Genomic DNA, 26430 nt, shown 5'->3' with positions numbered 1-26430 from the left:
AAATTTAAATCCAGTTCTGTACGACTGTAAAACTCAAGCTTTCTCTTCTATTCCAGCCTGCTCACAAAGATGAATGAAGACATGTTTCTGGCTTTAAGGAGCTTGGTCTGGCAGAGGACGTGCAACAAGAACAAAAACAAATGGGCTGTAATGCAGAGTTCCACAAGTGCCACAGAAGAAGTGTGGAGGAAGTGAGCGCTCCTGGCTGGGGAGATCAGGGCTGGCTTCAATGAGGTGGTGTTTGTCTTGCAGGATGGGTACAGTTTCATTGGATGGAGGTGATAGAGTAAATGGAGATGAGCATTTCCAAAGGAGAGCAGAAAATGAGGGCTGAATGAATGAATGGAGCTTTGAGCCTAAGACTGGTTGTGATGGGGAGTCCCAGGGCTTGTTGAGGTGGGAGATCCTGGGGACTGCCCATGATATGGGCTGGAGAGTGGTCCCCAGAGGTAGAAAGTCCACGGGTTGGATGGGATAGGAACACTGACACTTGGGATTGGCAGACCCAGGGGATGGGGAGTCTGAGGGATTCCTGGACCTGGGGGCTGCCTGGGATGGAGGTTCCTGAAAGGTCTTAGATGAGGATCTTGGGCCTGTGGACCCGAGGACGTTGGAACGGACTGGGATAGAGGTCTTCTTTAGGCTGCATTAATTGAGGACCCTGGGACCGGTGAAATGGAGAGATCTCCAGCAGCTTGCGATGGGGCTGGCCCGTGGGGCCCTTGGGGCGAGTCCAGCTTCGGGCGCCTGCGGCGGCTGCAGGTGGGACGCGCGGGGGCGGGCCGGACGCGCGGGGTGGGGGCAGGGGCGGGGGGCGGGCCGGCGGCCGGGGCGGTCCCGCGCGGCCGCGCTGCGCAGTGACTCCGCAGCGGGCGGAGCGCCGCGGGCCGCGTCCTCGGGAGCCGTGGCGGCGGCGGCGGCGGCGGCGGCGGCGGTGGCGGCGGTAGCCTCAGCTCCTGCTCCCCGTGCCGCCGGCCCCAGCGCTGTCTCCCGGGCCCCCCCGGGCCCCCGGGCCCTCGAGCCCGGTGCGCGCCCTCGCGTCCCGCCGGCCCCCTCCCCCGGCTGGGCCCGGGGGAGGGTGGCGCCGTGAGCGAGCTGGGATCGGGCTTTCCTGCCCCTTCCCCTGCCCCTGGGCCGCCAGGATGGAGGCGGGGTCGGGTCCCCCGGGCGGCCCGGGATCCGAGAGCCCCAACCGAGCGGTGGAGTACCTGCTGGAGCTGAACAACATCATCGAGAGCCAGCAGCAGCTGCTGGAGACCCAGCGGCGGCGCATCGAAGAGCTGGAGGGCCAGCTGGACCAGCTCACCCAGGAGAACCGCGATCTGAGGGAGGAGAGCCAGCTGCACCGCGGGGAGCTGCACCGGGACCCCCACGGCGCGCGGGATAGCCCGAGCCGCGAGAGCCAATACCAGAACCTGCGCGAGACCCAGTTCCACCACCGCGAGCTGCGGGAGAGCCAGTTCCACCAGGCGGCCCGGGACGTGGGCTACCCGAACCGGGACGGCGCCTACCAGAACCGGGAGGCTGTGTATCGGGACAAGGAGCGGGACGCCTCCTACCCACTCCAGGACACTGCTGCTTACTCTGCCCGCGAGCGCGACGTGGCCCAGTGCCACCTGCACCACGAGAACCCAGCCCTGGGTCGCGAGCGTGGCGGGAGGGAGGCTGGGCCGGCGCACCCGGGCCGCGAGAAGGAATCCGGCTATTCGGCGGCGGTGGGCGTGGGGCCCCGGCCACCGCGGGAGCGGGGCCAGCTGAGCCGCGGCGCATCCAGGAGCTCCAGCCCCGGGGCCGGCGGCGGCCACAGCACCAGTACCAGCACCAGCCCCGCCACAACCCTCCAGAGAAAGTAAGGAACGCGTGTTTGTTTTCCCCGGTTCTTCCCCGCTAGTTCCCTCTTCAACTTGAACGGCTAGTAAAGTAAGAAGCCGGTGCCTGATTCCGTGTCCTCTCCTGTCCCAACCTGTCGGGAAAAGCCGGGCGCCCCCTCAGGCAGCCGATACCCCTTCTTTAGCTTCCCCAGAGTGGGTTGGCCCGATGAGTGCAGGCATCTCTTTCTCGAAACCGTGGCCAGTGAGAGCTTGGAGCAGTCGTCACCCCATCCACTTCTTCACCCCCTCCCTGTATCCTTGCCAGAGGATGGCTTTTCATTTCTTTATTTATTCTATTTGGATGTGCCGGTTGGGATATTTATTGTCTGTCACGATGTCAGCTCAGAGACGCAGGGGAACGAAAGCCCTCCCTCCCCCCCACCCCCGGCCGCGACTCCCCCCACCGTTCGGGTCTCCTCTGCAGGTCCTGAGCGCAGGCCTGATCTTTTCTCCTCTGGCAAGTGGGGACCAGAACGGCAGCTGGAGGCTGAGACGTCCCTCTGAGGGGGAACTGCAGCACGTCCTGGCCGGGGGAGCAAAGATGGAGGCCCGGCCCTTGGCTCGTTCCTCAAAGACCACCCCCTCTCCACCCTCAAGAAAAACACCGCCCAATTAAAGAGCATACCAGCAAGAGAAGTCTACAGATCTTCCCTCTTGTTGGATCAGTGCCAGTGTCTGTGCTGGGGTCTGTGTGTCTGCTTATTTGGGACACCTTGGCATCATCTCTTGGGTTGGTGGGGCATGGGCTGGGTCCACTTCCCCATGCAGATACCATGGTGAGCTGGTTGGGATAAATGTCAAGCTGAGGGAGCCAAGGGTGTGCAGGCTCACAGGGCTGCCTTAAAGGCTCCCTGATTTCTCTTCTGCTGGACTGGAAAGAATACTGAACCGGGAGTTAGGAAACCCAGGTTCCCCTTCCAGCTCTGCTGCAGATTGGCTTTGTGACCTTGACTGAGTCCCTTCCTCTCTTAGGGCATCAGTTCCCCCATATCTTTATAAAAGGCAGGATCTGCCTTGAATTCTCTTGAATGGCCCCTCCAGCTTAGATTTGATGGTTCTGTGACTAATCCAGCCACCACTACAGACCAAGTCTGAAGTCCTCTAGCAAATGGACAGCTTTCCTCCTCCTCTCACGGCTCAGCTGGTCCTACCATGTGCCACAACCAGCGGAGTGTCTCTTGGAGGCTGGGCTGGGGGTGGGGAAGCCTTCTGCCTCAGGAAATCTGCCGGGAGACAGCTCTCTGCAACTCCCCCGTGGTGAGGCAGCAGGCTGGGGTGCTGGGTTGAGATGGCTGGGCCCCAGGAGCAGCAGCTGCAGCTCAAGGACTCGGCTGGGCTTCACTGCAGCGCACCCTCAGCTGAGGTTTGCTGTGGGCTGCCCCACAGGGAGATGGGCTCTTCTGCCTGGGGGAGGGAGTGGGGGCTGCTTGGAGCCCATTCCAGGAGGACTGACTGTGTGGAGCTTGGGGCCCCACACTGGAGGGAGGGGCCAGGTCAACCAAGCAAGACCCTTTCAGGAGAGGACCATGGTAGGGTGAAGGCAAAGGGACACTAAATGGGCATTGTGGTCCTTGAGCCTGGCTGCAGAAGACTTCCAGAGTGCTCAAGCCTGTGACAGACGAAGCAGCCTTGTTATGTATGCTCCAGGTCGCAGAACAGGGAGCAATGGGAAAATTGGGGATAAATCAGGAAGAACTTTCCAACCTGGTCTGGTGAGGCAGTGGACTGCCTCAAGGGGATCGGGAAGGGCTAGAGAAAACATAATTCCTGAACTGGTGGAAAGCCCTATGAAATGACCAAGGCTTTCCCCAATTCTAGGATTCAGTTCCCCTCCTATTCTCCACCCTGCAGATGTGAGTTTGGAAGCCTGTTTGCTCTTGAGCTCTGGGCTTCTGCCATCTGTGCAGGCTTGCCTCTCGGTCCTTCCCTCTGTGCAGCCTCCAGGCTGTTCGTTGGATTTCACATTTTCTGAAACACATTTGTGTTTGTTGCTTCCCATTTCCTAATGGGTTAATAAGGGGATTTTAGATGGTACTTCCAATTTCTCCTAACCATAAATATTTGCACATCCATTATTACCGCTTTCGGTCCTCGCAACAGACCCTGTGCAGTGAGCACTAGCAACTCCATTTTAGAGATGGGGAAACTGAGGCTCCAAAAAATGAAGGGACCTTGCTCAAGGTTACACTGCCAGTTCTTAATAGAGCTAGGGCTATAACCCGAGTCCACCTGTCTCCAAGGCCTGTTATTTTTCCACTGGAGCTTTCTGGAGCCTCAGGACCTGACCAGGTCACAAACTGGAAGAGGCCAAGAGAGCCTGAGGTCTCTGGAGGATTCGAGCAGGGGAAGATGGCTCTGGAATGAGTGATGAGAGGGGGAGTTGATGGGGGAGGGCCTTGTCTCCCTCCTTTCCACCCTCCCTCCCTCTCTCTCGGCCAGGTGTCAGGAGGGCCTGTTGATGCAGTAGCCATTGTTGTCGCCACAGCTGCTGCAAGCTACTCCCCTGCCAGGCCTCCTCTGGGTTTGTAAGGAGTGGGTGAGAGGCTGCTGCTGAAAGCCAGGGCAGGCAGGGTGGGAGCTGAGCAGCAGAGGCTGCAGCACTGGGGGAGGCTAGGTAGAGCTGGTACAAGCAGGGCGCTCCTGGCCCCCCGGCTCCCTCTGGTGGAGAAAGAGAGGAGAGAGGGGCCTGGGCCCAGCACGGAAGGGCCCCTCACCCAGGGGCATATTCAGTCCTCCCAGCTACCCGGTGCGTCTGTCACCACCACCCACGTTTTCCAGCCAAAGAAACCGAGGGCTCAGAGAAGTGAAGCAACACTCCAGAGGTCACAGAGCCATGAGACAGACTCCCAAGCCTGGGAACTTGCCCTCTACTGCAGTTGATAGCAGCTGTTATGTCCACCCCCACCCATGTCATCCCCCCAGGATTCCCACACCCTCCCGCACTGTCTCTCCTGGACAGGTTCCCAGATGCCAGTCTGCCTTCTGCTGTGCTCTGGGTGTGGCCTTCCTAGTGCAGCATAGCGCATGATAAAGCCCGACCTCCTTCTGGCCTCTGGGCCTTTGTATGTGAAGTCTTCGCTTGCTTTTGTTTGTCTGTTTGTTTAGCAGCTGCTGATATCCACCATGCTCAGGTCTGTCCCCCTGGAATTGCCACCCTTTCCCCCCCTCGCCTCACTCGTCATGATTAGAGAAGATCTCTGTTTTTGTTGTCGATCATGGCCTGGGCCCCCTTGCCAACCTGGCGCCTAGAATGATTTACAGTTGTGCTGGGGGCCGCTGCTGAGTCCTCCACGCTGGAGAGAGCTGCATTTCCCACTCTTTTTGCCTGGGCCCAGCTCTGGCTTTGCCGTAGGCAGTGGTGGGCTGAAGCCTGTTTGGTGGTAACTCTCCATCCTCTGCCCCCCCACCCTGCCCACCCAGCAAGCTGGCTTGCACTAGGGGACAGCAGTCAGCAGGGCCAGCCTGGTGTTCCTGTCAGCCAGGGCAGTGCTGGTCTAGGCACTGCTGTGGTGTCTCCTGTGTGCAGTGGACTGACAGTGTGCTCCCCGCAGGGGCTGTGGATGCTGGGGGGAGGGAGGGAGCCCAGGGAGGGGCCCTAGGGAAGTCTGTCTCCTTTGGGGTCTTGGGCACTTTTCCCGGCGGGGGGGGGGGGTCCTCTCCTTCTTCTCAGGAGGGAATACCATTTCTTTCCCCAACACTGTGTTGGGAGCATTATAGTTGTGTGGGAGGCAATGATAATGTCGAATTGAATGAGAATTAGAGGAATCTTGCTTCTCTGTCTAGATCTGGGGCGAGAATGGGGCTGTTGTCATCCACAAACATTTCTTGGCTGTGTACAGAGAGCAGGAGGGGCCTCCAGGCTGAGCAAACACCACACTCTCTGTTCTTGAGATCCCCCCACCCCCTCCCCTGGCCAAAGACACAGGGGACCATACCTGACCCATCATAGTGCCGGTGCTTAGGACAAAATGAGTAGCACAGGCAGTGAGGAGTGGAGGCCAGGACCTGGGGCAGGGGGAGCTTTGAAGAGAGTGGATATCACCCGGTGTTGGGTGGATAGGCAAGGGGAAGAAGACCAAATCCAGGCTTGCTCTCTGCTATTCTTTCATCTGTCCCACCTCTGGCCTCCCATGGCCTCTGAATTTTCTGGGAGCACAGAAGAGGCCTGGGGCATGGAGAAGGGGCCACACATACGCTGAGTGAGCCTCAATTCTGTGTGCCAGGCACCACCCTGTGTGGTTTTATGTAACAGTAGCCAACATTGTTTTAACCTGCATTTACTGTGTGCCAAGCACTGTTTGTTCCAAGTGCTTTCCGTATATTAATTCATTCAATCACCACATGAATCCCTTGATGTATTATTGATAGATACTGTTATTAAGTCCACTTCACAGATGAGGAAATTGAGGCCCAGAAAGGTTGGATAACTTACCCAAGGTCACTCAGTGCATAAATGGCAGAACTAAGAAGGAGCTAGGAGTCCAGGTGGCTGGACTCCAGAGTCCATCCACAGCATTCTCACCCACCATTCCGTGCTGCTTCTTATCTCATTTACAGAGTCTGTGCCAGGTGGGTGTTCGTGTTATCCTCATTTTTCAGACAGAGAAATGGGAGATCAGAGAGGTACGGTGACCTGCCCAAGGTTACACAACTGCATGGGGCCCAGAACTATCTGGCTACTGAGCCTTTGGTCTACCATTGCCTCCTGGAGGTGGGCGTGAAGATGGTTTAACATGCTCTGAGTGTAGCTCTGGGCTTCCACCTGCAGAGCTCCTGGGACCGCTGCTTGAGTCAAGCTCCCTCTCCTGGTAGCCTCTTGGATTTTGACCACAGACTCCTAATCGATGCCCTCCTGCTCTTGCTCCCTTGAGCCCCTGATGAGGTACAGCCAGACCAAGCTTTCTGTGGGGCTCCAGCAGTTTCCTGCTGTCCTGGCCATTAGGAAGAGGTTTCAGACAGCTCTGCCTGCCATGCATGGGCCCTTTAGGATCTTACCTTTCTCCTCTGATCTTTTTATAGTCCCCCTCACACAGACTGAGTTACAGCCAGCCTGGCCTGTGTGCCCCATTGTCAGCGCACTCAGCCCCCTGAGAGCCTCTGAGTCTTTATTATTATTATTTTGGCCACATCCACAGCATGCAGGAGCTTAGTTCTCCAACCAGGGATAGAACCCGAGACTTCCCTGCATTGGAAGTGCAGAGTCTTAACCACTGGACCACCAGGGAAGTCCAAGCCTCTGGGTCTTTGCTCATGCTGTTCCTTCCTCCTGGGCTGTTCCATCCAGTGCCCAGGCTGCACTCCACTGCTGTCACCTCTCCCATGTTTGTTCCCTGATCTGTCCCTGACCCTTGAAATGAGCACTTTGTCCCTCTTTATACATTTATTTGTTTATATCTTGTATCATCTCTACTAGCTTGAGGGCTCCTTCAGATTGAGATTTCACAGCTGTATATCATATGCATGTTGTATCAGTCCCTCTGCTAGGTGCTGGGGGTGTAACTGAAGGAGCTAGAAGCTTGGAAATGCACGGCGGACCACATAGTAGCTGCTCAGTAAATGCTGAGCAGACAAATGAATGTCAGGTTAAGTCCTGGGACACTAACAGCCAGGGCTGGCTAAGGTGTTCTTCCTTTCAGGACTCCTGTAGAGAGAGATGACTCAACTCCAGAGTTCTCTTGGCTTCTGTGTGGCTTTTTCCTCACACTACATGGAGCTGTTTGGCCTCTGCCCTCTGTGTTCTTCCCACTTACCAGTCTCCCAGTTCATAGGATGTCAGGGTAGTGGAGTCAGATGAGACTTTAGAGACATTTAAGCCAATCTGCTCACCATTACCTGTCCTTCCCATACCATGGTCTTCTCCCTCAATGTGAGACCGTCTGTCCTGAAAGGAGCAAAGAGGCCTGCATAGGACTGTGTACCATCTGCCTCATCTAGTGGGAAGTTACTTATTTAGCCATCAAATTTTTATTGGGCTCTGACCCTGGGCCGGGCACAGTGTCTTGGAGTCAGAATAAGACAGTCATTCTAGCTCATTCTCTGCTATGTTCCCTGGCAGAAGAATCAACACTGGTCACAGGGAAGAATGGTGAGTAAATGACTTATTTCTCTCTTGCAGTAAGCCGTTTAGGGCAAGATCACTTGCTAGTTACCCTCACTTTCTTGTAGTATTGGGTCTCTCTCCAGGCATTCATGTTGAAAAGCACTCATGCAAGGATGCCTGTTTTATTGTTTGTTTTTTTGTTCTTGTTTTTAGTTTTTTTTTTTTTTTTTTGGCCACACAGTGTGGCATGTAGGGTGTTAGTTCCCCAACCAGGGGTTGAACCCGTGCCCCCTGCATTGGGAAAACAGAGTCTTAGACACTGGACCATCAGGGAAGTCCCAGGATACCTGTTCTTAAGCACGTAGGAGCTGAAGTTCCCTGGGACCTTTGAATTTAGAAAATGTGGTGTTGTGGGAATGAGGACTTCACATGACTTAAGGAGAGTCACTTAACTTCCTGAGTCTTCTTTTTCTTAAGTAGTAAATGGGGATAAAACTTTATTTTCTAATGGGTGAGATTCCCGTTGCCCCTGGCCTCCTACCCCACAAAAATGTATCAGAAAGTTTCCTGACTGTCTACCACACTCGGCAAGGTCCTGATCAGGATGGAAAACTGAGGAATAAGGATGGATAATAATCTGTGAGCCTGCCCTGCCCTCTAGAGGTGAAGTTTTGCAAACAAAACAACCCAGCCAAGATTGTCTCATCACATCCTTTTCAAAGATGACCACCCAGGGCTACACGCCAGATCAGGATGATTCTTCTAACATTTTAGAGGGAAATTTATCACAATTATCACCTGATATGTACCATTTCACTAATGTCAAATGTATTTGTAGCTGTGATATATATATATATATATGTGTGTATGTGTGTGTATATATATATATATATATATATATGTATGTGTATTTATATATTTTTTTAAGGGATAGTAAGACTGCATATCTGGATGAGGCTTGTGATTTTCTGATGGAGTCCATATGCAGTTTAGTGCATTCACCTGAAGAAAACCTATATTTTCCTCTATAGAACCACTTTAAAATTAGTGTCATTATATCTGTGCTAAAAAAAAAAAGTATATAATTTCTTCCTTCCCTCAAATGTCTTTATAAAACTGGGAGGCATCTCTCACAACTGTACACCTGCTATGCTAGGCAATTCATAAATGACCCATTTTGTGATTGTTGTGAGAATTGAGTGAGATGACAGATACAGAAGTGTTCAGCGAAGAGTGTGTGTTTACTCAGCCATAGGCGTTTTTATTATTATTAATAATAACTTTGTGAAATTCTGTGCCATGGAAAAAGGCATGGGGAGAGGCCATGAGGGAGCTCACCACATTTCTGAGAGAGAGAGAGGGCCGTCCAGTGAATATTGTACACCAGGGATATGCCACAGCTTGCGCTGTTGTAGGCAGTGGAATTCCGTCATGGGTAGTATACTCTTCTTGGCTTCAGGGAGCTCACAGTCGGGTGGAAAAGACTAATGTGGGTCCTGTGTGCTATGCCAGAGGGGAATACAGGAGGCCATGGGTGCCCAAAGGAGGGACATCTACCCAGACTGATGGGGAGGGTTTCCCGATGGGTTTTCTGAGGCTTGGAGGATGAACAGGGGTAACCTGGGTGAAGCAGGATGGCATCTTGGTCAGTGAGAATTGGGAGCCAAAGGGTGGTTAAGGCAGAGGGCCAGCAGGGTGTATGGAGGTGGGGAGGGGAGCACATTTACCAGGTCAGTACAACCTAGAGCACAAACCGGGAAGATCCAGAGAAGAGTCTGATGACTTGGCTGGCCCAGATCAGGACCCTTGAGTAGCAGCATGAGGAGCTTTATTCTGTTAGGAATTGGGAACCAACGTGGAGTTCTAAGCTGAGGGAAGAGGTGTGTATTGCAGAGCATGGGGTGGCTGTTGAGAGCCATGTTTTGGAGAGATCTCTGCTAGATCTCTGCACTTTGAGAGATAGACTAGAGGGCATCCAGTGATGAGGCCGTTGTGACAGGCTAGATGAGAGGTGACAAGGCCTGAACTTGGGTGGTAGGAGTAGAGATAACCTGCTGGGGGAGAAAGACAGTGACAGCACATTGATAAATGCTGTGACATAGCAGAGTTTAAGCCATTCATGACCGGCAGGGTTTTAATAATATCAGAATCACTCGGCTCAGGCTGTTCATTTTACAGATGAGAAGACTGAGGCTGACAGAGAGAGAAAGGACTTAAATAGGAGGCCACTCCATGTGTGTGAGCAGAAGAGCTCTGATTAGAAATGCCACTCTGGTGTTAATGCCAGTGTTTAAAGCATCATTCCTTAAATGTGCTATTTTCTGCCTTGAAATCCCGTGAAGGTGGTAGGGATCATTATCTTTGTTCTGCAGATGAGAAAGCCGGGCCTCTAGGAGGCCGGGTCATTTGTTTGGGGAGAAAGCGATAAAGATGATGCATTACCTGAATAAAGGATCCCTTGCTTCAGTGGGAGACAGACCCTGTGCTCTGGTTCAACCCCTCAGAAGTCAGATTGGTTAGATTTATAGCTGGGGTCTGTGGTTTCCTTTTCTAGAAGCACCAGGCCCAACCTTCTTTCTGACTTGGAAGTCCTCATTTAATGTGACTGAGGCAGCTCAGAGGCAGTTTCTGGCTTGGCAGCAAGGCCTGTAATCCCCCTTTTCTGTTTTCATGGAATAAGGTTGGCCTCTGTCACCACTGTGTCCCCATTGCCTTGGGCAGGGTATCTCTAGCCTGGGGGCCTTGGTTTTGAGGGCCCCAGGTATGAAATGTAAAGAATGAGCTTTGGTTTGACAGAAAACATCAAAATTCTGTAAAACAATTATCCTTCAATTAAAAAATAAATAAAGTGGGGAAAAAAAGAATGAGACAGGCAGACCTAAGTTTGAATCTCGGCTCTGCCCAACCAACTGGGTTGGGGTCATTTCACCTTCTCTGACCTTTAGTTTCCTCATCTGGAAAATGAGATGACAATGCCCATCTCTCAGGATTGACCAAGATCATTTGAATGGCGTTCCCTGATACTTGTATGTGCTCAATAAATAGTCATTTCCAGGGGAAGAAAACCAATGACATAATTCTCGATTATGCCAAAATATATGCTCTTATAAACTTCATTTCATAATCATGATATTACCTAAGATTCTTCAGTTTTTGTAGGAGATAAGTCATCCAAATACCTGGAGAGCAAATCATTAAAATAGGACAACTTGAAGTTCAACAAAACAAAACCAAAACAAATCAAAAACTGTCATTTCCTTTTCCCTCATGAAATCTCCCATGGACGATGACTTGAAGAATTCGGTGCTTGGCAAAGGTTTGCTTCCCCTGAAAATGGCTGTATTTTCTCCTTCCTAATATGAGGCTGTCATGGCTCATTTTATATTGCTTTCTGCCTCAGCTACCAGTTAATTTGAAGTACAGCTCTAGCATCTTTGTTGATCTCTTTTTCTGAGTTCTTATTTTCTAGTTCAATTTTTATTCTTTCCTTATCTGTGTTATTAGAGTAAGCCACCTCAAATCCTTTGTGACTCAGGCAGGTATAAATAACTAATGGGTGTAAACAGTTGAATGAATGGAAGCCTGGCGAGGCTGGACTAGTGATGGTGGGATTTGAAGGAGACCAGAGGGTGGTGCAGGCTGGGGCAACTGAGAAGGCATCTGTGAAGGATGATTGTGATACTGTGAGGAGTCGAGGGGTTAGTTAGGGAAGAATCAGTCTTTCACTCGCCTGTCTTGCTTCTGCTCTAGAAAGAAGCGTAGATTTTGGAGAACAAGACCTCACATCACCTTGAGTCATCAACCTCCCCACTTTGTATGGACTATGTGGGAGACTGGGGTCCAAAGAAAGAAGAGGGACTTGTTTTTTAAAAATTAAATCAAAGCAGTACATATACACAATTTTAAAATTATATTTCTTTATTCACGGCTGTGCTGGGTCTTCATTGCTTTGTAGGCTTTTCTCTAGTTGAGGCAAGTGGGGGCCTAGTTGTGGTATGCAGGTTTCTTTTGCAGTGGCTTCTCTTGTTGTGGAGCACAGGCTCTAGGGCTTCAGTAGTTGCCACACGTGGGCTCAGTAGTTCTGGCCCACGGGTTTAGTTGCCCTACAGCATGTGGAATCTGCCCAGATCAGGGATCGAACTCATGTCTCCTGTGTTGGTAGATGGATTCTTTACCACTGAGCCATCAGAGAAGCCCCATATACATAATTTTTAAAGGGCAGATAGCACAGAAGGACATATATAATAAAAAACCAATGTCTCCCTGTCCCCCACTTCCCAACCTCCTGAGTAGAAGTGTTAGTCACTCAGTCATGTCCAACTCTTTGTGACCCCATGGACTATAGCCCTCCAGGCTCCTCTGTCCATGGAATTCTCCAGGCAAGAATACTGGAGTGGGTTGCCATTCCCTTCTCCAGAGGATCCTCCCGACCCAGGGACTGAACCCAGGTCTCTTGCATTGTAGGCAGATTCTTTATTGTCGAGTCACCAAGGACCCAACCCCCAGAGGTGACCACTTCTACCATTCAGGTTTTCTGGTGGTAACTTCATATCTCTAAATAAACATGCTTTGATGCTAATTTCTTCATTTGTCAACTTCAAACATCATATATCATCTACTGACTTCTTCCTTGGATGCCATCACTGACTCAACGGACATGAGTTTGAGCAAGCTCCGGGAGTTGGTGATGGACAGGGAAGTCTGGTGTGCTGCAATCCATGGGGTCACAAAGTGTCGGATGTGATTGAACTACTATGACAAGTGAGAATTTAGCTTATTTACAGCACATGACTTTTTCTCCCCCTCCCAAACTTTAATAGTTATATTACTATTTTGGTCCTGTATTAGTTACCTTTGTAACTTTGTTAGGTACAATTTAGACTAATTTCTTGTTCCATCGTTTTGCCACAGTATCTCTTGACCACTCAGTTTATAAGATAGAGCTATTAGTGCCCCATTCCTCCCTCCATCTCGCCTCTATCTTTCCACCTCCCACTTTCTGTATTCTGTACTTTCATATCCAGCAAGATTGATTACATTTGCATTCTGTTCTATAACAGTAATTATGTCTTCAGTGCTTTTCTGGACAAATGAACTCTAAAAGTTGACCACCAATACGCTGTTTATGTGATTATGACTATGTCATATTATTCATTGCAGGGTCAAATAGTGTGCTGTAATTACACCTCACTTCTCATGGGTCCACTGCTCCAACTTCTGTACTCCTAGGAAAATTTTCCTAGCATCAAGATCAAATGAATTTTCCTTTCTTATGCTCTATGAATTGCTCGAAGTCATGCCACTTTTTACTTTGTTTCATATCTGGACTGGGATTTTCCACCTTATAAATCTATTTATTTATGTGCTTACTTAAACTTACTGTTGTGTGGGGTTCCTTGAAACCACACGATAATCATAGCACATCTTCTGTGGACATTTTACTTGCAGATTTTTTAGGAGGGTTTTTTTTTTAAACTTCTTACTGAAATATAATATGTATACAGATAAGTGCTCATATCACAAATGAATAGCTTGGTCAGTTTTTTACAAGCCAAGCCAATGTAACCAACACTCAGCTCAAGGTCTGTTTTTCATTCATGCTGCCCAGTACTCGTGAGCCCTTTCAACTTGCTGCACCTTGTCTTTTCTTATATAATTTATTTGGTAGTTTTCTCCCCTTTGTTTTCTCCATTTTCTCTTTCTGGAGTGTCTGTTAGTTGGATGTTGAACTTCTTGGATTGATCTTCTAGGCTGCTCACCTTTTCTTTCATAGTTTCTCTTTTATAGTTTGCGAATGAGTTGATACAAAGCTGAGTGAGATGTCTGTATATCCAACTGGCTTGTTCACTCCCCGACCTTATTTTAGGTGAGCCACCAGGATCTGACAGTTGTAATGGGTGACCCCCAAATGCCAGAATGAAAAGCACTTTATTCTGGGAGCAACGACATGCCACTAGGTGCCCTAAGTAATACCACAGAGTCTAATTCCTTTAACCAGGAGTTCTCTGATATTTTGCCTAGGGATGAATGCCAGGCAGCTTGTGTTTTGGATCTGGGAATTGGGGGGAGGGCATGGGGGAGGATTTCATGTACTTACCTTCAGTTTATGCCCCCGTTTTCAGCCCCCAGTCACGCCTACTCTCCTTCATACCTACTGTCTTCAAGTTTGGATTTTCTCTGGGCCTCTGCTGGCCTGATTGGCTCCCTCTCCAGCTGCAACCCCCTGAGTGGTGTTGCTGGCTCTCCTTCAACTGAAAACACTCTTTTCCTTGTTTTTTGCTCCCAGAAATTTATTGAAATCCCTCACCTTTTGATATCACCTTCTTCCATCCTCTTCACTGTTACGATTTCATACCTTATTTTATTCCTTCTCATTCTTTTTAGCAGGGTCCTGACAGAAGAAAGAGATAAAGATTTATGCTTTTGAGGTCCAAACTAAGGCTAATGCGACTTTTAAAAATGGTTGTTTTGCTTTCTCAATCCAGATTGAGATGGAAAATAATTAGTCAACCCCCAAAATACCCAACTCTGTAGGCCTCATTTTGGCATGTGTTGCCTCTGGCTCTAGACCTGTCATGAGCATTCCTGTGGCAGTCTCCTGAGCTCCTTTTCCTCAACCTCTGCCATCTAGACCTTGCAGTCAAGAAAGCCCTCCACCGAGGGGCTTGGAGACGTGGGTTCTGACCCCCACCCTGCCACTGCCTCCCTCTGAACCCCCAGGCCAGTCCCTCCACCTCTCAGGATGCCCTCACTGTGACTTGAGAGGGTCTGAGTCTGCTGTGAGCTGTGCTTTGGCAGGATTGGGTGGGTGCTTGGAGAACAGCCTGGCCTCCTTTGCTTAGGCAGTGGAAGCAGGTGGGCCAGCGATAGGCCCCAAATGCGCAGGAGGGGGCTTTGAGGCTGAGCTGAGGCTTCTGCAATAGCAGGCTGCTCTCGCTGCTCTCCCTTCCACCCACTTTCTCTCCCATCATGGCTGAACCTCCATCGTTCTGCCTCCAGCAGAGGGAAGGAAGAAGGGAGGGCTGGAGAGCCAGTTTCATTTTCATTCTCTCTCTCTCTATTTGTCATAGTGCTAAGCTGCTTTGGGCGGTGGTACCTGTGCCTAACCCCACCTTCCCTTTTGGGTGCCCCCTTCCATCCTTGAAGTATTGTCTCTTTCAGAAGCACCCCTGAATGCTTATGGTATGGAGGGGGTATCAGAGCCAGGTGAGGGAGAGAGGCCAAGCTGGGGGAAACGAAGTGCTACCTAGCTCTGGCATGACAGAAGGAAGCCACAGCTGTAGCAATGAAAAGCACTGGTTTTGGAATCAGACAAACATAGACTTGAATCCCGACTCCACTATTTATTATTATTTGTGTGACTCTAGGTAAATCACATTACTGCTCTGAGCCCCAGTTTTCACACCTATACAATCAGAAGAATACTAGTGAACTTGCACAGCTGTTATGAAGATAGCACAAGTCCTGGACCATTATAGGTGCTTAATAATCACTTTATCCTTTTTGGATTATTAGAAGGCAGAAATGCTAAAGACCAAATAAAGCCTGCTTCAGTGATTGAAAGGAGAGGGAGGTTAGAAAGCAGCATTTGCCCTTGTCACTCCTTAGGCCAAGCCCCAGGGGCTCCCCTGCAATTACACAATGAAGTTCACACTCTTGTTCAGTGCTGTTTTTGTTGTAGTCTCTGCCTGTCTTTTTTTCTTTAAAATAAAAAATGTAAAGTGATACTTGCCTCTCTATTTTCTGAAGAAGAAATTTGAAAAGGGATGGGCAAATATTTCCTTTGAAGTACATAGCAACCTTTATCATCATCCTCATTGTCATTCCAGGACTTTTCAGTGAGTAGTGGTAACAAATGACTAGAAGAAGAGTAATCATCAACAGAAAGATAACTGGCAACTGAAACCACCATGGCTTTCATTTTGTTTCCCCACCACCATTTTGGCCTGTGGATCACGTGGCTCCATTCAGTGTCATGTGGACCTGTTGCTAAAAATGTTCTCCAACAAGGTTTCTGATTTGTCCTGAGGTTCATCTAATTGTTATTCTCTTTAATTAATCTTATAAGATTTTCTTGCATATCACTATTACCTCCTCCATATGACTTCTGTCCTTGCCTATTTGTCTTTTCTAGGTCTGATTCCTGGCTCAGATTGCCCCTTAGAAAGGAGTCTTCCCTCCACCTGAACTATCTTTCAAAACATTTTAACTTTGGCCTTCCACATCATCATGATTTAGATGACAGTCGAACTTGGAAGGCATCTTTGCCCCTCCGCTAGTGCTTTTCTACTTCCTGGCTGTCACAAGTTGGCTTTCACACCACTTGTGGTCTAGGAAAGCTCTCACGTGCTCCTTTGGGTCAGGCCACAGTCCCACTCATCTTTGTAGCCACTCTGTTCCCTTCCTCACCCTGCATTCAAACTGTACAGAACTGTCTAGGATACCCTTGGCAAAGTGGACTGCTTTGTGGTTCCATGCCTGTATTCTGGCTGTTCTCTTGGCTGAGAATACCTTATACCCCTGTCTACATGGCGGATATCTACTTGACTGTTGAGGAACATCTTCACTCTCTCACTGTTTCAGGCACTTGGAAACAGTGAACAAAACAGATTTCTGCCCTGCGGAGCTCACGTTCTAGTGTGTGAATGTAGGGGGTGGAGACAGAAAAGAAACAGACAAGAAGATGCAAAACATGTCAAATAGTGGTAAGTGCTTTGGAGAAAAATAAAGCTGGTCAGGAGGATGGCGGTGCAGGAGGCTCAGTCAGCCCTACCGTAGCCAATCTTTGCATGCCCATTATTAAGCAGCCTTTTCTCATTTGAGCATTTTCTGATGTTATTATGTATTCATTACAACCACAATCCTTCCAACAACTTCATCAGTACTGTTATTATCTTTATCATATTGGTAAACAAACTGTGTCTTAGAGATGTAAATCATACGGTTAGGAGGGGCAGAGCTAGGATTCAAACCTTGACCTGTCTGACCACGAAACCTGTACTCATAACCTCGAAGCCATTGTGCCCCCAGTAAGCCTTGCAACAACTCTCTGAGATTGGAATTAGTATACCTATTTTATAGTTGAGGAAGCTGAGGTTCAGAGAGGGGAATGGATTCACCCATGGTTGTACAGCAAATAAATAGATTTGAACCCAGATCTGTCTAAGACTCAAAGTTAGGCCCTTCTACCAACGTTGAGGCCTAGGGACCTATGGACTTGCCTGCTTCTATGTTTATGTGGCCCATACAAGGTACCAGTTGAGGCCATTAGCCCTTTCCCCTTCTCTCACCACTTGTAGCTCATATGGAACCTTGAGATGTATATGGATATCCCAGCCCACATCCAAGCCCTGACTGTTTTCCTTTCCCATTGGCCACCCTAGCAGATGGACCTGGATAATAAGACCACACAATTCCTGCAAGTCAGCTCAAGAAATATAGACAGGCAATTCTGGGTTCTGAGTACCTGAGTGAAGTCTAGAAGGGAAAAGGCCAGAGATCCTAATGGGCATATTCCCTTTCCCCACAGACCGTTTACCTCACAGGAAGGGGCCTCTAAAGTGTGATATCCAGTGTTGGAGCGTCTGTTTCCCAGTACAGCTTATGATATTGCAATTTGTAATAAGCTGAACTCCATGATCCTCCTTTGGCTTCCTGAACTAGGTCCTGCTTTGCAGTGAGGGCAGGGACTGGGCCTTCTGTGTCTCTGGTCAGTGAAGGCCAAAGCCTTCCTGGGTCCTCTTCACAATATTTTATTCATGAGTATCTCAGGATTCTTACCTTCATTTCTTAGGAAATTTTAAAAAATTATGCATTTAATACATTCTTCCATTTGAAAATTTAGAAAAGTAGAGGAGAAAAACATTATCCATAATTACAACACACAGAGGCAGCTACTCTGGACATTTGATGTATTTCCTTTATTCTCTGAATTCTTTTCATATGGTTGAAATAATACAGCAGGTATAATTTTTTCTTGCTTTGTTCATTTGAACATTTCCCCATGTAATTGCATATTCTTTAGAAGCATCATTTTTAATGGCAACTGATATACCATAATGTACTTAACCATCCTCTCAATGTAGGGCATAGACACTGGGCCTGTTTTTTTCACTGGTTTAAATCATACTGCAGTAGGCATCTTTGCACATAACAGCTTTTAGGGAACTTGGAGCTTTTAGGGAACTGGTCTTGTATAGGAACAATTGTGTTCAGCTTATTTCCCTTTCTAGATGGTCCCTCTGGCTAGGTCTGATTCATACTTATAGTCATTTATTTATTCATTCATTCCATCCCCACATATTTACTGTGTACCCCTGTGGATCAGACCCTGGGAACTGGGGCACAGGCATGACTAAGACACGGCCCAGACTGCCAGGAGATCCCAGTATGCAGGGAGAGCCAGGCTTGGAAACGGACACTTTCAAAACAGTTCGATCAGGGCTGTGATAGAGGCAAGAAAAGGATCCTGTGGGAGAACAGGGGAGGGGTTCCTCATCCAAGAGGGGGTATTAAGATAAGCTTCCTGGAGAAGGTCTTGCCTAAATGAGTCACGGAGGATGAATAAGAGTTGGCTGGAATAAGAAGGGGAGCTTCCTGTTAAATACAACAAGTTGAATAAACTTATTTATCTCTGCTGCTTTCACAAATTCCACTGAAATATGAGTAAAGGAATAAAAAAGGTAGAAACATGAGGTCTGGGATGCTAACCAGAAGTAAACTATTCCATGCAATGAGCCCCAGAAATGCTTGGGGATCAGAGGTACCATGAAGCATGGAAAGTAGGATGAGGCATAGAACCAAAAACAGGGAGAATATTGAAAGACTGTGAACAGACCATGTTGGCTCCTCCCCAACCCCGTTCAGTCAGGGACACCCCCTGCCTCCACTGGCTTCAATCTCTGCAGATGGAGGGTGATTCTTTGGCAAAATTGAAGTTATGAGCCTCTGGGGGTGAAACAGGGCTGCAAGCAAAGTGACCTGCACCCCCAAAACAGTGGAACCCCAAACTTGTTCCACTTACCTACTTCAGGACACCAAAGTCAGGAGCACACAAGAGAAAAGGATTCTTCTCTGGGGAAACTGAAAGACCCCAGACAAAGGCCTCTTAAAGATGATATTTGGGAGTCTTCCATCCAAAGAATAGGCTCTTAGTCCATTAACTCTCTAGTGAAGCCCATCACCTGGCCAGCTCCACCTACACACAGAGATTGTTAGTGTCATGGGAACTGATCACCAGGGCTCACCAGCTGAGGACCCTTAAAATAGGTATATTTCATTTTATGTAAATTAAACCTTAATGTAACTGACATTTAAAAAAAAGGCTTAGGTAGCCAGAGATGATCAGGTAGTACAGAGCTATTTGAGGAAGACCATCAACCTGCAAGAATGACCCAAAAAGTAAACAAACCGAAAAAGCTTGGAGCAGAGGTAATGAAGGGAGGAGAAGATACCTGGGAAATTTAAGATAACAAGAGCCAACTCAAAATTTTAGCCGAAGGGTTAGAAAATAAAAGTTGAGGAAGTATCCTAGGAAGCAGAAAAACAGGATGAAGAGATGGACAACAGAAAAGATGAAAGCATGGAAGGATCAGCTGAGGAACTCCAACATCCAACAATAAGAGTTCTGGAAATAGAGTATGGAGGGAACAGCAGGAAGGAAAGGATCAAAGAGCATGTCTCAGAACCAAAGGAGTGAAAATCCCACCGAGTAACCGGCTAAATAAATGACAAAAAGACCCTCACCAAGGTACACCACTGCACAATTTTGGAATAGCAGAATAAAGAGAAGATTCTGAAAGTTTCCAAGGGACTCTAAGCGTCCCTTGGACAGCAAGGAGATCAAACCAGTCAATTCTAAGGGAAATCAACCCTGAATATTAATTGGAAGGACTGATGCTGAAGCTCCAATACTTTGGCCACCTGATGCAAAGAGCCAACTCATTGGAATAGACCCTGATGCTGGGAAAGATTGAGGGCAAAAGGAGAAAGGGGCAGCAGAGGATGAGATGGTTGGATGATGTCACCAACTCAATGGACATGAGTTTGAGCTAACTCCAGGAGATAGTGAAGGACAGGGAAGCCTGGCATGCTGCAGCCCATGGGGTCACAAAGATTCCGACACAGCTAAGCAACTGAACAGCAATAGCAACTAAAAGCTTCCAGAGAAAAAACATATCATGTACTAAGTATCAGGAAAAAGAAGGGTATTGGACTTCTCAAAAGCAGCACTGGAAGCTGGGAGACAATGGAACAACATTCTCAAAATTCTGTAGGACCATAATTTCCAACCTAGAAGCCTGTACAGAGTTGAATTATCAATCAAGGGTGAGAGCATAATAAAGACATTTTCAGACAGGAGATCTAAAGATTTTATGTCCTAGGTCTCCTTTCTCAGGAAGCACTGGAGAATGTGCTCCAGCAAAATGCAAGCGTAAACTCAGAAAAAAAGGCCAAGAAATTGAGGAAGCAAAAAATTAACACAGAAGAGAATTGAAGGGAATCCCAAAGTGATGGAGGAGATCTTAGTGCAACTTTGTGCAGGCCTGGAGAGCAACCAGTCTGGATTGCAGTAAGGACGATGTCTCAAAGGAAAAAAAAAGTCTGATGGCTTATGGGATGTGTCAGATTGCATTGAGAGGAGAAATGCACTTCTCACAGAGTTTAGGGAGAATTGATCATACAACTGAAAAAAACTGGGCTTCCCAGGTGGCCCTAGTGGTAAAGAACCCGCCTGCCAATGTAGGAGACGTAAGAGACTCAGGTTCAATCCCTGGGTTGGGAAGATCCCCTGGAGGAGGGCATGTCAACCCACTGCAGTATTCTTGCCTGGAGAATCCAATGGACAGAGGATCCTGGCGGTCAACGGTCCATGGAGTTGCGAAGAGTCGGACATGACTGAAGCAACTTAGCACACATGCATGATTTGTGCTTGAGAGATGTTCCTTTGGCAGCCAGTGAGAGAATGTTGTTGTCCATTGAAGAGACTTGCAGTTAGACAAGTTGATGTTTGGGAGATGAGGTCTCTGGTTGTGCCAAGCCAGGTTCTTAGCTTTTAGAGATGCTTCTCTGGACCAGGGCACACCCCTTCTCCTCAGGATGCTTCCGGGAAGAGCCCTATACACAGTAGGTCTTCAAGTCTCCTTTGAAAATATGTACCTTCTCTTTGTGTCCAATCTCCTTTCTGTTGGACAGCTGATCTTGTAGACATGTTGCCCAAATGCTGTTAAGAAACCATCTCTTTCAGGTAACTGCATATCTCGTTTCTGATGCATTTCTCAGCTCTCAGAGGACAGCCTTGTTTATATAATTGTGGGTTGTTGGGAGAGAGGCACCTTATTTCCTCCCCAGGTACTTTTTATAGATGACTTGGAGGAGCAAGATGAGAGGCAGGGGATCCAAGAGGCGAGAGCAGAAACCCCAGTATGGCATTTCAAAGGCTTATATTCTTTTCAGTTATTCTGCCCTGCTGTCCCTATACATCCCCCAAAGGTTCAAGACTGTCAATATTTTGCCATTTATTCTCCCATCTGCCAGATTGCCCCTTGTACCTGGAAGCAGCAATGTCAAAATCCTTGTTCTCATTACATGCCTGAGTTTTAGGTTCAGTAGAGATTCCCTGGTGGCTCAGACAGTAAAGAGTCTGCCTGGAATGTGGGAGACCTGGGTTTGATCCCTGAGTCTGCAAGATCCCCTGGAGAAGGAAATGGCAACCCACTCCAGTATTCTTGCCTGGAAAATCCCATGGATGGAGGAGCCTGGCAGGATACAGTCCATGGGGTCTCAAAGAATCAGACACGACTGAGCGACTTCACTTTCTTAGGTTCAAAAAGTATGGTCACTATACTCATAGACTTCAGTCAGTTACTGTTTATTGAGCATCACTCTTGAGGATGGGAGTTAGTATAGCCAAGCCTTTTGAGAACTCTGGGGTCCAGGCCAGGCCCCCCTACTTGTGTGCTATGGGACAACTCATTTCAACTTCTGTGAGTCTCAGTTTCATCATCTTAAAAGTGGCTGAGTAATTCCCACTTTGCAGGATCAAAGGAGATCATGTGTCAAAAGAGCCCACCACCTTGCCTGGTACATAGTAGGTGCTCAGTGATTGTTCACATGTCATTGCAGGTTACTATATATGTGGCTTATGCCCTAAAGTAGATCGAGGCAGGGGGCCAGTCTGTGAGCAACTTGAGGGCTTGTATTCCTGACTTGGGGCCTGTTATATAGTAGATTGAATACATGTGTGCTGGAGATTTTGGGGTGGAGTGATGAGGAGATCGGCCTGCCCAGAGTAGAGGGTTCGTGTTAGGGAGAGACACTGAGGGGCTTAGCCTCCATTCTCTCGACAGCTGGGGAGTCATTGAATAAGGCCTATCCAATCTGGTACCTGCAAATGATTGAGCCAGGCCTCAGAAGCAATCTTATTGTGGCAGGGTGAGATGGAAGTTTTAATAAACGTGAAAAGGTGCTCCGTGGCCCTAATCCTCTGTCCCTTTAGAGGGCTGCAGAGGCTAAAGATTGGACCTACTGTTGTCTACTGTGCCAGGCTGAACCTCACAGCCACCCCACCCTCCTGCCCCCCTCCCTTCCCCTGTCATGTCATTTTACAAGTGAGAAAGCTGAGGCGGGACATCGGACAGTGCCTTCCCCGGGATTATGTGGCTAGTAAGTAGCAGAACTGGAAGCACTGGCCTCACCCACTGTCTGTGCTCCTGCAACCAGATGCTTGCCTGCCCTCCCTGGCCGGTGGGTGCTCCATTCACTCTTGCAGCAGATACTCACGCTGAGCTCCATCTCCCTTCTCCGCGTGTCCCTCTCACTTTACACCCAGCATAGATGACTCTCCCCTGACTCAGGGCCTCACTCGGGTTGCTTCTCGCTTTCAGTTCTCTCACCTGAGGACAGAGCCTGTGATGTGTTCATCTCTGTCTCCTCCGAAGTGGAGGTGGGGAGGGGGGGTGGGGAGGGAGGGGAGAAAAGGAGGAAGAGGACAGAGAGGGGACAAGGAAGTCGCTTCACACACTCTCCCCACTTCTTCCTAGCACCCTGGTTCTTCTTCCTCCTCCTCCCCACCTCTAATGACAGCCCCAGTGTCCCTCCCCTACACACACACACACAGAGACACACACAGAGACACACACAGAGACACACACACACAGACACACAGACACACACACAGACACACACACACACACACACACACACGCACACTCTCTCTCTCTTTTAGGGAGGAGTAGCCGGAGGGGTGTGGTTCCGATTTCACTCATTCTCTCAGTCCCCTCAGTGCTGTGTCCCCAATGCTATTCTCTTCTCTTGTCCTTCCTTTGCCTCTGAGGGGGCCGCACAATGAAGAAGGCAGACCAGTGTAGTAGAAAGGAGCCCAGCAGCTGACTCACTCACCCTCTCAGCCTCATTTTCTTCATCCGGAAAATAAGCAGGTTGGACCAGGCAATTGGCAAAGCCTTTTCTGTGTTGTTAATAATACCTGGCATTTGTCTGCTGGGTTCCAAAGGGCTTAATCATCCTACCAGCCCTTCGGGGATTGGCCTCGTGTTACAAGTGGGGAGACTGAGGCTCAGATTCCAAGCAAGGGGGTGATTTGCCCAGGTCACAGGGCTGTTAAGTGGCAGAGCCAGTATCTGAGGCTCCATCTCTCTGGATTTAAACCTCAGACTCTGCCCCTGCCCGCAGCCACTCCAAGGAAGGCTCCTCACCGTGACCCAGTCGGCTAGAACATCGTTGGTCCCTGGCGCTTCCTTGACCTCAGCTCCAGCAGCTCTTCCCCTCACTCACTCCACCCTTGCCACACTCTCCTCCTCCTTATCCCAGCAACTGGCCAGCCCCTCCTCCATCTGGTGGCCTCTGCACTGGCTATTCTCTCTGCATGAAATGCCCCACCCCTCATTTTCATGATGTGTAAAAGGTGTCAAGGCCACTGTGTAGAGCAGAGAGAGGAAAGGAGCAGAGCATATACTGACTGTTGTTGGTTTTTTTTCTGTGTTTCTCTTTCAGATCTGATGGTGAGAATTCCAGAACAGTCAGGTCAGTACCTCGTTTCTTTAGCAGTAGTTGGGAGATGGGGCAAGAACTGGGGTGGGGGCAGGGACTGGGGTGGGGGCCTCTGGTTTGTCATTTCGGGATTCATGGGAAGGGCGGGGGCCAACTCCAGGGGTTTTGTCCCATTAGTATTAGGGGTGGGGATGGAATGGAGTGGGAGGGCCAGGGTGAATGTGGCAAGCATGGGGAGGGGGTTGAAAACTCTTCCTTAGTCTTTCTGACCCTCACTGACTTGGGGGCTTGGCTGAACACTGGAGCGGCCCATGTGGGAAAGCTGGACCAGGAACCTTCTCCCTCTCTCCTCCCAGGAGAAGGGGACACAAGGGAAATGGAGCTTCCCTTGTCTGGCGTTTGTGCTGCACCCTGGCCTGCGCTAGCCCTGAGTAGTGGGCTTTGTTTGGATGGACTTTTTGATGTGACACAATCTAGACATTAGAAATATACCCTATGGTAACCAGTGGATTTTTTTTTTTGCATGCTTGGTGAAAAAGGCTTACAAGCATCACTGAGTTTTCAGGGTGTGATCAATCTGCCATTTGAGGAGGTGGGGGTCAAACTGGGATAGAGACAAGAACTATTAGTACATTTCCCAGGCCTTAACCCATCAGAAGCTTCATGAAAACACAAGTGTCAAGGATAGGGACCATGTGGGAATGATAGGGGACTCAGAATATGGCCCAGTTAGGGAGCATCCAGGCCAGGGGTGGGCCTCTGAAAGGAGATGGGTCCCAGCAGCAGAGGCATGAGATGGGTCATTCAGTTCCAGTCAGGGCTGCTACTAACATACACAGCACCTATGTGAAGAGTAGAATCCACTGAGTGGATCAGTTGGAGGAATGTTCCCATTCCACTGGGCTCCTGCAGCCCCTCACCAGGGTTCCTGGCTCAGTGAGCAGAGCACAGGTTGAATTTCAGCCCCAACTCATGCCCTCTTGGTTGTAAAGCTTTGTGCAAGGCACAGCTTGTCCAACCATATGCAGCAGCCCAGGTCCTGGCATCCAGGCAGTGGATATGGGAGAAGCAGAGGATCCCAGCATTCAAACGGAGGTGCATTAATGAGACACGCTGTGTCCTAGCATCCCAGGCAGGGGGTATGGGATGAGCATACTGGTGCCCTGTGCCAAGGTATGGGCTGTGGGATGGGAGCACACTTGGGCCAACAGGGAAGTGGGAAGCGTGATGGATGCAGTCAGGCCCAGTGTCTAGGCAAGGGGTATATGATGAGACACAATTAGTCCTGGCCTGCAGCCAAAGAATATGGCCTTAGTACAACCTGTCCTAGCATTTAGGAAGGCACTGGTCTAGCAAAGAACACTGATTCCAGTGTCCCACTGTGGGTTTGGAAGAAGACAACTTGGGCTGACTCTGAGCAAGGCCCCTAGGCGGCCCCATTGATATGCCTGCGACTTGTCAAGGAACCCAATGGAAGGCGTCTCTAGCTCTTCCCGGCACGGGTGTTCCAAGGACCTATAGCTCAGGGCATTTAATAGCATAATCATATATCATATGATAGTGTACATTGGCCCTTTACAACTCACAGAAGTTGTCAGGGGCTTTCTTTCGTTTGATCCTCCCAGCGACACTGTAAGTGGAAGCTGGGTTGGCCTTACCATCATTCTTTTACAGTTGAGGAAACTGAGGCTCAGGCTGGTTATAGGTTTTGCCCACAGCCATGCAGCTAATTTATGGCTGAGCCACCATGGCAGGAGCTCTCAACAGCCTTGCAGATAATAATAGCCATCTCATCCTCATCCTAGTATTAGTAGTCATAGCAGCTATCATTTGCTCCTCACCTACTAAGAACTCTGAACATGATCTTATTTAATACTCACAACAGTCCCATTAGGCACGGATTGTTACAGATGAAGAAAACGGGGTTCCCCAGATGGTCAGCGCCTTGCCCAAGGAAATAAGAGCAATGGGCGGGGCAGCATCACTCTGACTCACACTCTGGGCTGCCTGCTTCCAAAGCTGGCATTTGTTTTACTAAGATGTGCTTCCGGACATCCACACTGGACCTACAGTCAAAGAGACTACAGGGACCTTGAGGACTCAGCAACTGTGGAAGCAAGGGTTAAACTTGGACTGTGGAAGGGGCTGGCCTGAAATAGCACTTGTGGGGCAAAATCTTGTAAACATGGTGGGACGATCCTTTAACTTGGAACCTGGGCTGGCTGGGGTCAGCTGAGGATGCTCTCAGGCCCCACGTGTAAATTCTTGAGCTCACTTCAGTTAGGCATCAGGGAAAGCTTCCTGGAGAAGGTGGTGTCTGAGCTGGGTCATAGAGGACTGACACACGGATTTTGTGTAAGGAGGGCATCCTTGGAAAAGAAACCAGCAGGCATCAGAGGTGAGGGGGGCTGGGTGGGGGCAGTCGGTCAGACTAAAACAGATCTGGGCAGGAAAGGAGATGTTAAAAGCTCCTTAACAAAGGACTAGTTTGGTTGGGGCTGGGTCACAGAC

At 49.2% G+C, this 26430-nt stretch overlaps 1 protein-coding gene across 1 annotated transcript in view; it reads left to right on the top strand.

Annotated features, from left to right (window-relative positions):
• Positions 1-1110: 1110 nt before the first annotated feature.
• The window catches only part of IQSEC2 (IQ motif and Sec7 domain ArfGEF 2), a 77090-nt gene continuing 51770 nt past the window's right edge, over positions 1111-26430 (top strand). The window contains exons 1-2 of the mRNA XM_052662800.1: positions 1111-1849; positions 23923-23952. Of these exons, the coding sequence (XP_052518760.1) occupies positions 1143-1849; positions 23923-23952 (737 nt within the window). The 5' untranslated portion in view covers positions 1111-1142. The remainder of the gene's footprint in view (positions 1850-23922; positions 23953-26430) is intronic.

This window comes from Budorcas taxicolor, chromosome X (assembly GCF_023091745.1).
Source record: "Budorcas taxicolor isolate Tak-1 chromosome X, Takin1.1, whole genome shotgun sequence".
NCBI classification, from domain to species: Eukaryota; Metazoa; Chordata; class Mammalia; order Artiodactyla; family Bovidae; genus Budorcas; species Budorcas taxicolor.
The sequence above is the reverse complement of the archived record's forward strand: the minus strand, read 5'-3'. Positions and strand labels throughout refer to the sequence as shown.